Source organism: Thunnus maccoyii, chromosome 23 (genome assembly GCF_910596095.1).
Source record: "Thunnus maccoyii chromosome 23, fThuMac1.1, whole genome shotgun sequence".
NCBI classification, from domain to species: Eukaryota; Metazoa; Chordata; class Actinopteri; order Scombriformes; family Scombridae; genus Thunnus; species Thunnus maccoyii.
This window is the reverse complement of record NC_056555.1, coordinates 19,300,175-19,315,017: the sequence shown is the minus strand read 5'-3', so window position 1 is coordinate 19,315,017 and position 14,843 is coordinate 19,300,175. Positions and strand designations below refer to the sequence as shown.

The 14,843-nt window shown below is 40.7% G+C and overlaps 1 protein-coding gene and 1 long non-coding RNA gene across 3 annotated transcripts in view; both read right to left on the bottom strand.

Moving 5' to 3' along the window:
- Positions 1 to 14,843, bottom strand: part of igf1 (insulin-like growth factor 1) — a 29,938-nt gene extending 15,095 nt beyond the window's left edge. Inside the window, exons 1-2 of one of the 2 annotated variants that reach the window (XM_042402674.1) lie at positions 14,626 to 14,843; positions 8,192 to 8,351 (exon numbers count right to left, since the gene is read on the bottom strand). In XM_042402674.1, the coding sequence (XP_042258608.1) occupies positions 8,192 to 8,345 (154 nt within the window). In that variant the 5' untranslated portion in view covers positions 8,346 to 8,351; positions 14,626 to 14,843. Of the gene's footprint in view, positions 1 to 8,191; positions 8,352 to 9,688; positions 10,411 to 14,625 lie in introns of those variants that run through there. The other variant, XM_042402673.1, reaches the window with a different exon arrangement.
- LOC121890440 lies at positions 711 to 7,763 on the bottom strand. The gene is made up of 4 exons (XR_006093789.1): positions 7,076 to 7,763; positions 1,842 to 3,156; positions 1,231 to 1,389; positions 711 to 1,051 (listed from the first exon to the last, which is right to left on the bottom strand). It is a non-coding gene; the product is annotated as an uncharacterized LOC121890440 (long non-coding RNA).

Sequence of the window (14,843 nt, the reverse complement as noted above, 5' to 3'; positions counted from 1 at the left end):
TGGTCCTGATGAAGGCCGTTCACAAAAGAATTGGGCTGTGAAGTTAATCAGATGAAGATTGCCAAGAATCTTCACTTTTCATAGTACATCAAGAGCAGTTAAACAGTCACAGCTGACTCAACTGGATTTGGCCAAGATAATAAAATTACCATGACAATTTCTTTGGAAAAGTATTTCCAAGTGTGATTGTAACTTGAACAAATGCAAAAATGGTCAATACTTTCTAAATAGTATGATTAGAAATGAGTTTTAAGGTTCCACCAGTGGATATGAATAATATGGTCTATTGTCAAGTTATTAGCATGTTATTATGATACCCAAAAACTGATATTTACAGTAAATTACAGGTAGCAGAGATGCCACCAATATACCGTAATTCTGCAGTATTCATACTGTTAAATGATTTTACAGTCTATTACAGTAAAAATTAAATGCAGTATATTTCTGTGATTATTTGAATTTACAGTAACATTCTGGTTTGGGGGTTATTTTAAATTCTCATTGTTTTACAGGCATAATCTTAATACAATAACTCAGTTTACCAGTTCAGAATATCTAAAATATCAATCTTCATTGTTCTGTGGGCTACAGACATCTGCTTAAAAATATGCATTTTTATGAAAATTATGCAAAATAAGCAATTAACAACTTAGAAAAGATATGAATTAAAGAAACTTTTATTTATAAGGGCAGTGTCACCATAAATACTGCTAATGTAAAACAACAACAATAAAAAATAACAAAATATCTACAATATCTAAATTTACTGCAATGTATTCTCTGCTGTCTGAAAACATACATCAGTAAGAACATTTTGAAAATATGCATCATTAGCAACATTTGGAAAACAAACTGTACTATTAAGAACATTTTGAAAATATGCATCAATATCAACATTTAGGAAAAAAACATTGGTAGGCTCATGTTTTACTTCTTAAAAGAGTCATGTGATGTAGGTGCATGCATAAGGGGAATGTTCTTTGTTTAGGTAAAGATGACCATCACCTTGCTGGTCATTGTTCCTCTCCCTAGGTTTATTCCAGTGTAACCCCTGTAAAACAGCAACAAACATAAATAACTCTAGAATTGGGAATGTACAATAAAAATGCCGAATCAATGCTTATAAAGCTGATTATAACCAACCCTCTTGTGGCTTAATGTGGCAACGTCATTCTGTCAGAGCAACACATGGAGTGAGAGAGAGAGGGAGATGAGAGAGAGCTCACTGACCTATATGAAGTCCCATTCAAGGTCAGTGAGGTTCTTCAGTAGTGTGGAGACGTGTTTATTGACTGTGGCAGACTTCTTCTGGACGATCACACCCGTCCTCTTGGAGACAACCTTGCCCAAGATGGCCTTTGTTCCTCTCTCTGGATACCAATGAAGCGCCTGAAATCAAAACAGTCTAAGATCAGAGACTGAATGGAAAACTATTAGGAACACTTTGTGGTCTTAAAAGGATAGTTTGGGTTTCCTAACATAAGGTGATATGAGTTACTAACCGGTGCTGATATCATGAGGTATTTTGTGTAATTCTGCTGCTTGATTTTCCTATCAGACCTCTCTATATCTTGGAACTATTTTGTTTATTTTGTTTGTTGAAAATTGGCAGTGTATTACTGTATTATTTAAGCCTCTCTTCAAGCTTACGGGCATGGTGATATGAGAATCGGCTCCACTGCATAGTAATACACTTGCGTAATTCAACAAAGAAAATATTTTCAATATATAGAGAGGTCGGACAAGAGCATCAAGCAGCAAATAATAGGTATGATATGTGAATAAATAGTTATGGCATTCAAAATTTAAAACACAAGGCAAGAAAGAGAATATAAGCTTACATCTGTAAGAGGGACCAGCTCTGTTAGGCTCTGTCCAAAGTGTGTGCCATGAGCAGCTGAACAATTCGATGTTCCATCTCATTAACTTCACTCTCAGAGAGGACATCCTTGACATCTTTGTTGGTAGGTTTTCCCCTGGCGTCTTCTGTGATGGCTCTCCCACATTCCTCCACACTGAGTTCCAAGCTACGAAGCACATTGATGTCTGTGAGCAACTCAAAATGAGCATATAAGCATCTTTGAGTGAAAAGAAAAGGCCATTTGCTTCTCATATCTTCAATGTCAGGAGGCAGAAGTGCATTTATATTACGATATTGTAGACAGAATGTGAGCTCCTTTAGATTTTTGACCTCTGCTCTTTCAGCTCCACGTGCACCCTCCTGTCGGTAAATCTCCTCCAGTCTTCGGTGCTTCTGCTCCACAGTCTCATTAGTTTCTTCTTGAGGGAGCTCTGGCTGAAATCTTGTACATCCATAAGTGTTGGATGGCCCCATCTTGTATGTAGAAATGGATCTAGAAGCTCGGTGGCGTGCATAGCTTCCTTCACTGTTCACATTCTCTATGTGGTTTTTCTCGTGAATCAAAAGTGATGTACTGTATAACCTCCACCCAAAAGTGACCTGTCTACTGTCATATCAGCAAACCTCTTTGGATACTGCCTGATGATATTTCTAATCACAGTAAGGCACTGTGAGCAAGTGAGGTTAGCCTCATACCTCCCCATTTCATCTACGAGTACTCATACCATCTGGCGTCACTCCACTGGTTTAGGTCTCTTGCCGACTACAATTGCAGAACGTATCTCTTCTGGCATTTGTTCCCAACTTAGGGACCTGGAATGTTTCTGGCCATGTTTTCAGTACTTGAGCTGTTTCCTGCCTGGCTTGACAATAATGCAATGGCTGACAGCTGTGATGGGCTAGAATGAGGCGGAGTGCCTGATGACGGTCATGGAGACTCAGAGACTGACAAAGCACTACTCAGTGGTGAAAAGGTTGGCTTGCAGATCCAACACAAAGAAAGATTTAGGGTACATTGCTAATAAGCTATATGGTGTGACTGGTGCATCCCTACTTAAATGCCACACTGAATTAACCATAAATTACCTAATTTAAATGCATCCAGGAGTTTTCGGAGCTTAACAACAGGTAACAGATCAGCATTGTCTTCCTGCTGTATATATTTTGAATCTTCTTTTGACCCCAAAGCAGAGCTCTGAAGTTTAGAAATTACTTGCCACTGGGTCTCTTCAGAGAGATTTGGCAAGGTCTTGCAGATGATCTCCTTGATTTCTTCACTCAAGTTAGCCATTGTTCTGAAATAAAGGGAGAGAATGGTGAAGAATTATCATTGGTGTGGCAAGGGATACTAATCTAGTAGATTCTCCTGATTAAAACAACAGTAGCTTCTCTTCATCAGTGAAAGGCTATGGACACCCATGTCAGGATGACGCATGGCATGATATTTTTCAGTAACAAAATATACTGCCTTATGAACAAGAACAACTTTGTTTCTTCCTACTACAAGTCCCTTATCATCATCATCGATCTCAATGATCACAATGTTCTTTTTGAATTTTTTCTACCCTTCACAGTCACTTCATGGGCTATCAGAGTGTTTACAGCCTCAAAATTATGTTGTGCAACTGCCTCTCTGACGTCATCATTGTAGTCGCTTGAGACTTGAGACTTTTCCACTAAAACAGCTGGAGGGAAGTTGCCAGCAATCCGAAAGGCCAGTAGAAGCTGATGTCTCTCTGCAAGAGTAGCACATTGATTCTTAATGCAATTTTCTCAAATAACTGCTTAAAATATGTGTGTTTGCTCTCAAAACTTAATGTCCATAGATGAATAAGTGGTCCAGACTAGAGAATGAGCTCTGGATAATGACTGAAATAATGATGTTTGGGTACAGTGTGTGGTCAGGAAAGGCTCGCTTTCAGCAATGCAAATTATTCATCGATCAGAACACTTAGATAGGCTATTTGGCCGGTTGAAATGGCTGGTGCACAAATGAGGTCCACGACTTCTCTAAGTTGTAAAACAAACTGCCATATTTCGTCGTCACCTGGATTTTCTATTTTGTCTCCAATCAAGGCAGGCAACATTCTGAGTAAACACTAATTTTGCACAGCATGTCCCCTAAGTTTTCCACCCTCTGGATTATCCTAACAAGGTTTGTCGTTAGAATACTTACTGAGATACTTGAACTGATTTATTTGCCGAGCCAACTCAGGATAGCTGGACTGTTTATCCACCATAACAAGGTGGTTAATGTACAATGCCAGATCAGAGGATACAATACCTTCAAAAAGATCATGGCTAAGACATGGAGGAAACCCTGGCTGACATACATGGAAGTATATGAGTGCATTAAACACAGAGTTAGATTTAACACCTCCACTAGATTAAGACTGTCCTTCATCTTTATTGGAAACAGGCTTATATTAGAAAGATGCCTTTATTTTCTATTCTATTCCCTCTGTTTGATAAGTATATTTGCTCATATTTTAGTATGAAGCCTCCTTTTTTTTTCTGATCTGCTTCCATTTGCTCTGTTAAATTTTTTGTTATATTGTGCTAGTTTTTCCTTGCTAGTATATCCTTGCAATGAGACATGAAAAGCACAAAATACATAGCTAGTGGTTGCTGCGTTTTCCACATGAAACACTAAAAACAACGAAATAATGAAATGCTAAAGCAGTGTTAGAAATGCTAGACCTAAAGTGCATTCAGTGCACAACACCTAGCTGCAACCAAATAAACAAAGTCAATACATAAAAACAGAAGGTAACCACTAATCTTGTTACCGCTCTGTGACACTCCTCAGTTTTCTCTTTGGTCATATTTCCCTGTATTGCCAAAGAGAACGGTGTGTCACAGCTTGGTATCCCTGGCTCTACTGAAGGTGCTAGCGAGTTGCTAATGCTGGCTGATGACACACTCAGACTAAGACCTGCAAGACATCAAACACTGAACATTCTTTTAGATCGATGCCGTGCTGCCTTAAATGTTTGGTCAAATTTGATGTGCAACCTCATTTATAGGTAATTGGCTTCCCACATGTGTTGCCTTGTCGTTTTCTTTCATAAAGTGAGGCCACACTTTTGAGCGTTAACCACACTCCATCTTTCACTACTGCTGTGACGTTAGCCATGCATCTTATTTAAACAAATCGACACGTTGATGCATCATGTAGACAGGACCTTGCAGATATGTAGCCTTTGTTTGCAATAATAAAGGAGTATTGGTATTTTAGGAACCGATAAGCAGAACTGAAATTCAACTTTTTTTAACGGGTACCTGCTTCTTGGCATTTTGGATTTGGCTCTAATTTGGAACTGGTTTTCTGTTCCCAACCCTACCAGAACCCCCAGTATAACCAGCTCCTCTCTCAGTTTGAAAAGCAAATGTGACTGGCTTATATCATGTATTTCCTGGAAATCTTCAATAATTGTCTGAATGACAGAGGACAGAAGCAACAACTTTGCTTGCAATTTCAAATAAAACAGGGCTATATTTTTCAAGAACTGGGATTCATCAGCATTTTCTGCATAAAGCTCTGATTGCTCATCACCTGCGTCACTGGGAGGCTCAATCTGCATATCAGACTGCTCTTTTTCACTCTCGTGGGAGATCCCAGGATTCAAAACTGAATCAACCAGATTTTCCTCGGCACCATTTTTATTTTTCCTACTCATGTGTGACGTGAATGTGGATAAAACTGCAAAGCTCTTGTCACACTGTCTATAAGGACAAGCTGTTTTCCCCTCTCTGATGTGTATTTTCAAATGAGAGTAAAAGGCCTTCAAGTTCTCACACATTGCACTGCAGAAGTCAACTTGACATGTTAGTTCAACTACACCAGACAACCTAGGCCTGACCACACATTTGTCTTTATGTCTGTAAGTGTGACACTTAAAAGTTGAAAAGTTTTGAAAAGTCCGACTGCAATCTGGCAAAACACACTTAAAAGTTAAATTAGGTGTATTTTTATGAATTCTCATGTGCCTTACATAAGCCAATATCGTGGCACAGTTATGACCACAGACCTGACAGGGGAACATTTTTGCTGCCAATGCGGGAAAAAATAAAGTGGCCTACTCAATTGCCAGATTTTTACTCCAGATAGTCAATTCCATTTCATCAACATTCAAAATTAGTGTTGACATTAACCAAATGCATAATGAAACATACTATGCATTGATGGTAATAAGGCTAAAATATGTCAACAAGAAGCCCAGTATAATTACTGACTGCTTTTCTGTACCATCTGTATCAGTTGTGCTGAAATTTCTGGTCTTAAACCACGTCGTAATGTTAACCTTGGTTGACTATGAAATCAAGGGTGCAAGAAATCAATGTTTTAATTGTATGTAAACATTAACGCTATCAGCTCGCTCTCCTCTCAACGATAAACCACCTTTCTGCTTGAAATTATCCCATCACCATTCCAACCTTCAAGTTTGTTTAGTGTTTTTTCATGGCATTTGCAGCTATTAACAAGGGGCAAAAGGCTATCAGCTAGCTAGCTAGCAACAACCGCTACCAATCTTAAACCTGCAGTGCGGAACTTTTGTCTCCTTCTGGCAGTGAGAGTTAATCATAATTACTTGGATGTAACTCCAGTTCTATGAGCACATGTGTGAACCGGTCCCTGTCGCTGCTGTTGCGGCTGTAAAACGGTGGATAAATTTTATCCCGCAAGTTAGCGGAGGGGCTAAACCAGAAGTCTGGCGGAAGTCTCTGGTGCACATGCTCTATGGGCACCCTTAAGCTCTGGCAAACCAATCATTGCTGGTTGACGTAAAATGAATCACTACCGGTTTGCCAGGGCGGGAATGTCACCACAGACACCACATTAAAAACTCTGGTATACTGCGAAATACAGAAAGATTTATCTGGCGGTGATAGGCTTAATCAGCATTGTGTGAACTCGTTTGGGCTTGAATGTAATGGATGCTCATTTATATGTAAAAGTCCCGCACTCCAGCTTTAAGAAAATTCACAGATAATCCAAAATGGTGAGCATTTGATAAAACACAGTGAATCTAAAATTCATATAAATATAAATGTTTGAGCTATTCACATCTCAGCCTCACTGATAAGTGACATTTTAAAATCACACACTCACTAGCTAGACAGCTTGCTGAGATTGATTTCAAACATTGTTTTTGGTAATGCTACCTTTATGAATAAGATACTAACAAGGAAAATAAGATTGTTTTTAATTACCGTCTAATTTGTAGATGCACAACCCCGATCGATGCAGATGAAGCAGGACGTCTTGTTGATGTGTAGCACATGTCCTCGGAAGTACGTCCTCCTCTGGAAAAACTGCTTTTCAAATGACCGTTTCTAAGAAAATCCCCTCACGAGTTCCTAATGGCAAATTATTTCCGACTTTTTTTTCTACTGGAAAACGAACTTTGACAAAACAGTAATTTTAGTATTAAAAGACTATGCCAATTTATTATCAAACTTCTTATCAAGCTCCAATATTCTCTGTGCAAAAATACTGTAGTGTAGGCCTACTGTAATTTAAAACATTAGCATACTGTTTAGGGCCTCTGTGCTGTTGCTTCATATGGGGCAGCCCACAATGCATTGCTAACCGCAGTACAAAACCGTATTACATCAATACAGTATATTAGTGTTGAAAACCGGCTGTAAATTAACAGCAATTGCTTACAGCGTGCTGCTAATGTACAGCCGCTCTGCTCGTCTCTGACAGACAGATCAGGATACATGTTCTGAGAAACAGTGGCAGTCGGTGGAACATTGCACCTAACCTCGGTAGCTCCATATATCCTGTGCTGTTTTGGCCTGGGTTGTACCCTTAATGGAAAATCGGAGATTTAAATCCTGGATTCTTGGTGGAGGGTTTTCTTTGGGTAGCTTTCCCTTCTCTGGTGGAAAAAAGAAAAAACTTCTCTCTAACATTTAGTTTCTACCCCTCCTCTTTCTTAGAGATAGTCAGCCAAATTCCACTTAAAGCCTTTTCCCCATGGGCAAAACTGTGATTTGCCACAAACGATAACTAACTACAAAAATGTAGTTACTTATCATTATTCCATATTTCATTAAGGTTTGCTTGTTCAGAACCTGGGCTTCAGTCCATCAATGAGAGTCAAGCATTAAAACAAATGTGCAGGGATGAATGTGAACTTCCACAAGAGAAGATGTAGCAGTGGAAGAGGAATGAATGAAGGAAGAAAGAGAACATTAATGCAGGGAAAGTCAAGACAAGATGTCAAACTGGCTGCTTTTTTATTTATGAGCCCGCTGGAGGTGGAGAGCTCTGGGACAGATACAGCCAACCTTTATGAATAAATAAAAAGGTGCACTTACTGAAATAAAAGCCTCTCTCTCCACACACAAACTGCAGCGTGTCGACCAGCTCCGCCCCGCACAGGGTCTCTGGCCCCGCCCCTGTTGCCGTCGGAGTCAGGGTGAGGACGCACAGCAGTAGTGAGAGGGTGTGGCTACAGGAGATACAGCACATCGCACTCTGTGCATAGGGAGAGAGGGAGAGCTTTAATATTATCACTGCCGTAAAACACAGAGCATCATCAGAGACAGAGTTTCATTAAATCAATAACTTAACCGAGGAAAGTCACACTTTTAAAATAAATGCTCTCTTATTACATAGTCAGCCATTGAGCAAACCAGCTGGCACAGATGTTGGCTCAGTGCCTTGCTCAAGGGCATCTCAACTGTGGCAATACTGAACATTTTCCCGGACCAGTGAGCTTAAGGCTCCAACTTCCAGGCTTTCCCCTCTGCTAAACAAGAAATACAAGTGGCCGTGGCCACAGATGGTAACTTTACAGGGTTTTGGAGATGTAGAGGAAAATGTATTAAATCCAGACTTCCACTTGGTGCCAGAGTCAAACAGTCAAACAGGAGGCTGACAAGCTCTGATGCTCCGGGGCGCCTGTGCGCAACGGAGCCGAGCGCGTCCAAATTGAAAACACACTTTTCCTGCTTATCATCCAGCTACTCAGCCCCTGTATGTGTCATAATAAGTCAATAAAAACATATTAATAGATGAAATCACCCACTTCACAAATCTATCATCAATGGCCACTTGGCAATAAACCTTCAGCATGTCCCCTGTGCCATAAAGCAGCTGTCAGTGCATTATTACGCACAGAACTGAGGCAAAAGTGCTTCAAGATTGAAAAAGCAGAATAAAAGATGCAAAAAGCACCGGGGATCTTTCCGATCCAAAATGTGAGATGGAAAACGGCTCTCCCGCCAAACCCAGCAGAGGAAGCTGAGTGGGCCAAATATACATAATAAAGAGAATAAACACAGGGCATTACCCATCTACATTACAACCCCAACCGCTGCGCCCGTAAGCATTTCATGTTAAGATCTCCTCTCTTAACCCTGCAGCCTCAGGTTAGATATTTAGCACTTAATAATGCAGACTCAGCAGTAATTGCTTTGAAAGTTGCAGAGCTGTATTAGGGCTTTCTGGTGAAAAAGAGCGCAGGACGCACAGAGGCGCTGAGGATGAACCCATTCATCCGACCAGTGAAAGTCATGCACGATTCATGTCAAGATTCCCAAAAAAGAGAAAAGTCAGTTAAAGCAGAAGTGGACATTATCTGTGGAGAAAATCACCAAGACATGCAGGATAAATACTCTGTAAGAGAATGACAAGGATAAAAATTGAATAAATTCACATTTATCATGCATTTAAAAGCAGTAAAATATAAATAAACGTTGAATGTCCCCTTTTATTGCTCCAGTTTAAGTTAAGGATGCTCTGTGCGAATAAAGAGCAAGTGAAAAACCAAGGTGATAATCTATAGTGTCAAAGGAAATCAGGTAAGTTACCTTGAAGACATCACATAAATGCCACTGAAAGGAAAGAGCGCTAGACATCCCCACGGGTCTCCGCAAGACAAAACCCGGCGAAAATGAACTTGTTTGAAGTCATTAAAAAACGGGAGAAAGAGGATGAGATGCGGGCAATGTCACATCTCAATATTCCGACTTTGTTCCATTGCGCAGGCTCGTTTTGGAGAAGTGAGATTTAGCGAACAGGAGACGGATTTAGAGAGAAAATCCCTCACATTTACACATTACACACACATTACACAGACATTTTCAACAGGAAACAGCTGGGGCAGCATTTGCCTCCTACTCGTCCTAAGTTATTCATTAAGGATTTTGGGCACATATTCAAATAACGTCATTTCTCTTTTTTTTTTTTTTCTTAGAACTAGATTGAATTTTGATCTCTGTAAGACTTGGTTAGTAGTTCAGATCAAGATAGAGAGAAAAAAAAAAAGCGGTCCTTCCCCAGCGGCAGCAGCAGCAGCTCACACTCTGTTTTATGCGCTGAAATCTCATGAAGTCGAAGTTAAAGACAAGCTGAAGGTTATGATATGACTGCTGGTTGTTGTGCGTAATTTGGCACCGCGTATCTCAACAGCTCATATACCCAAAGTCTTAACGGTAGCAGATTAACGGTCAAATTAATCATTAAACCCACTTTCCCCACTTAATCACCACTGTGATACGAACTTGGATACCTAATAAAAAAAAACCCTAATACTAAAACTGAATACATGAATATGGACAAGTGAGGCACTTTGCTTGTCATGCAGAGCAAATATAAGCCAGAGATAACACCTGAAGTAAACTTTGTGCCTCTGTGCAGGATTTGGTTCTTTTCTGCACTTTGTCACTTTCATTTCTTGGTATAAATCAGTCACTGCTTTGGCTCCTCTGCAGTCAATACAAACAGGTTTGTTTGCAAATGATATCTGATGACATTTGATGCTTTCGTGAACTGAGTGGACATATGAAAACACAAGAGAGTTTATGATAAGGGAGACAATTATTACATGTTTTTCCAGATTTCAGATTCGAGCCACCTTGGAGCCAGATGCTTTACTGGTGGACTGACAAACACTGGATGGCACTCATTGTGCAAAGCCACCCACAATTATCACAGGGGCCCCAGTGTTCCCACTGTGTCAATGCAAACCCCCCCCCACCCCCCCAGCAATGACAAACCACAGCTTCACATGAGGCGAGGGCTTAAAGAGAGTTGTTTTCAGCAGTGATGGGATATCAACACTGATCCAATCACTAAACATGAGATCAGTGCTGTGACCCAATCATAAAACAGGACACAAGCACGTATCCCAGCATGCTCGGCCGGCGTGTGTCAGTGCATCACAAGCAAGGTCGGATCCAAAAGGGGAACCGTGGCTCAAGACACGCAACAGCCTAGTTTGTTGGAGTAAAGTGGGTCAAAAAACATAAGCGTGACCAAATGTCCCCACATGACACAGGCAGCACTGTGAATCACGCTTGTGGTATAGAGGCTACAGGTTTTTACAAGGCTATAGGTCTCCAACATAAAGGTCAGGGGCACACAAAAGGGTCATGAGATAAATCTGAGCAGTCACAAGTTGATTAACAAGACAGACAAGAGGAAGAAAAAAACATTTCAGCCACAGAAAATTAGGTCTTTGCGCAATATTTTTTGAAAAACAGATTGTTCTGTAAAAACAAAAACAAAAAATTAAACAAAACAATCTCGGAAGGGAAAACCGCTTTTTGTGGGAACTGCTCACAGTCATATGCAACCAGCAACAAATGTTCGTCAGTTTGGATCGGTTCATTTTTAAAGAGTCATACGCCAGAAATGTTGGAAACCACTGAGCTAAATAACTGACAGTGATTAATCTTCATTTATCTTGTGGCTTCACACCAGAGTTGAAACAATTAGTCAGTTAATTGATGGACAGAAAATAATCTGCATCAATTTATGATTTGACTTAAGCAAAAAAAAAAAAAAAAAAAAAAAAAAAAAAAGCCAGAAATGTACTGGCTCCAGCTTCTCAAATGTGGTTTTCTTATTCCTCTGTCATAGTAAATTGCATCTCTTTGGGTTTTAAAACTGTTTATCAGACAAAACAAACAACTTAAATATGTGAGCTTGGGATCTGGAGAAGCACAGACCAAACACAGTTGCAGCCCTACTTTACGCCATCACATTTCAACAAAACGCATGTTTGCAGACGGCTGGCGGATTAAATAACATCTGCACTCAAAACGTCAGCTCCTTGCCAAACTTAGGTTTGATTTAAGGGTTTTTCATGACTAACCTATAACTCTCGACTTTAGGTTCACTGCCACAAAATGCAGGTCCACGACCTCAATCTGTGACCTGACTTTTCTTCCCGTCAGGACTGCTGTTTGGAGGCGAGATGCACACTGAGCGGCGTCTCAGTTTGCCTCCCCTGGTGAATTGCGTCACTGTCAGGACGCTGCTGATATAACGTGGAATATGATGATGATGCTCCTCTGATTAGAGGGACAAAGCTGCTTTCAGACCACAGGATGACCTTGTTAGCATCAGATCAGGGACGTGGCCGGTCACTGATGCCTATAAGCCTCTCTGTCAGTAGCTGATCTTAGATGTGAAATTATCTCATCTTTCACTGCCTCTTGACATAAAAAAAACCCACAATGTAGCGTGTAAATGCTTCATCACAGACTTTCCTGTTATCACTGTAGCTGTGGTCTGGCAGTATTGATGATGGGCTTGTGCAGTACATCTGCTGATGCAGTAGTAGGAAGAGGAGGGGAAGGGGGGGGGGTAAGGGGGGGTGGAGGGGGGGCTGACCTTCCCTTGTTCGCCGTCTCTAATGCCCAGTGCTCTGAACTGTCTTGGTGCCAGGTTTCTCTCCCTCCCTCGCTCTGACTCTTTTCTCTTCGGTTGCAAGACTTTTGAACCCCCCTACCACCACCACCACCACCCCCTCCCAACCCCCCCGCAGCCTTGTCTAAGGAGACGTCCGCCCCAGTGAACTCATTGACCAGAGAAAGGCTTGTTTTCTCACTCCCTTTTGCTGTAGGAAGGAGAAAGTGTTCACTGCAAAAAGTGTCCATCTCAAGTCATTTTGATCAGGAATGACTCTTAAAATCTCTTTTTCTTTTAAAGAAGTGTTTAAAAATGTCTCAGTGTCACTTATTTACAATACATTTCTACTTTTTACTGTATTTTCCCCTAGATTTTAGTATAATTTTCTCAATAATAAGTGAGTGATCTGCCTTGTTTAAAGAGTTATCCTTGCAAAAGAAAATTCTTTCAACAAAATTGGCTACAAGCAGAGTTATATCACCCCATTTGGAGGATTTTTTATGTGCTAACAAAAATCTTGCAAAGATGGACATTTTTTGCAGTGTTAACAGCATCCCGTCTGGTCTCTCCTGCCAAACAAATGTCAGAGTCAGAGGGATACATACAGACAGCAGTGCAGAATGCAAATGAATGCAAGCGGATGGAAGAGAGAGGACGGAGGGAGAATGAGAGAGCGGATGAAGATGAGATGGAGATAAAGCTGTGCGAGCACTACAGCGGTGACAGAGGATGCAGGGCTGTGTGTGGGGTTTGCAGGGCTGGTACCCAAGATGGGAGGGAATGCGTGAGGTTGGGGATATGTCTGGGCACACACACAGGTTCACTCAAGGACACGCACACACACATGCAAGTGCATGCACGTACACACACACACTTGATTAGGAGAGCAATCCTTCTCTATTCTCTTGATTAGTCTGAGGGTTTTTCCAGCTCAGTGGTTCTCTGTGTTATATTTCCTCCTTTATCCATTGACTAAAACAAAAAAAGCTTTGCAAAAACAATGAAAGAAGGGTATCTATTGCAAGTGATTGTAGGGGTAATTTGTGATTTTTTTTTGTGCATGTGTGTGTATGTGTGTATTACTTTCCCAAGCTTAGTGGTTAAACAGGGTGTGGTGCTGGTGTACACGAGTTTGTGTGTGGCACTGTTGTTCATGCATTCAAAGCAGATATTGTTATCAAAGCGCTCCGCTGTGCCATACACTGTTCATATGGAAGAAATAAAGGTGCGTCATGGAGCAAAAGCAAGAAATGGGGCGCTTGTTTTGATACGCTATGTTTCCGTAGTAACATGCAGGGGTCATAGTATTTTGGCAAAAAGGCCAGGAAATTCCGTTGTGCCTGTTGATGATCAAAACCTACTTTTTCAAAAAATCTCTGGGACAGTTTAACTGTTTGTGATCGCTGAACCTGCTGGGAGTTGTAGGACTTTCAACAAACTGTATGATATAATAGAAAATTAAACCTGGAGGCTGTATTCCACCCACCCTCCTCCTCCTCCTCCACCCCAATTTCCTGGTGATGAAAACAATATAGTCCCACGTTGTTGCACAGACACTGGTTGTTATTTACTGTATGTTTCTCTGTTACCAGTCTGTTCAGCTACAATATGATTGTGTTCTGTTCTGTGTGACTGGACATAAAACTAGGAGGTCAAAATAAAAGGGATTTTTTTGATCAGTAACGTTACGTAACTTTATTACAAACAACAGTGATTCCTATATCAGTTAAAGCTGCACTAATCAAAATTTTTATATCAACAATGGAACAAATGATTGCATGTAATGTGAAAGTTTTTCCTTGTAGTGACAAACTCACAGAGAATTATCACCAGACAGGCAGCTGTTTTCATCGAAAAGCTGTTAAACTCACTGTACACTACCTGCTCAGCACCAAACGGCAGACAGACGCAGTTAGCAACTAGCTGGTGAACATAGTGGAGCATTTAGCTGCTAAAAGAGCCAGACATATCCCTCAGGAGCTGTCAGAGACCAAACCAGAGCTAAAATGAGAGTGAATATTGAGCTTAGCATGTACCAAATTAATGCTACATGTCCACAAGATGTTTAAACAGGTAACTGTTTGCTAGCATGTTCACCATATCGACTTACCAAGATGTTAATGTTGCTTATCAGGATGCCAGAAGAATAAAAAGACTGCACCCGTTAGAGACTGTTGTGATTCTTACTGCCAAGGGCAGCTACACCCATAGTGGCAAAAAAACCATCAGTTAATGCAGGCTTAAAGCTGGAGTGCCAGACTTTTACATAACGTCTGTAACATTCAAGCCCTTGCCAAACGAGTTCACACAATGCTGAGCTTAAGCCTA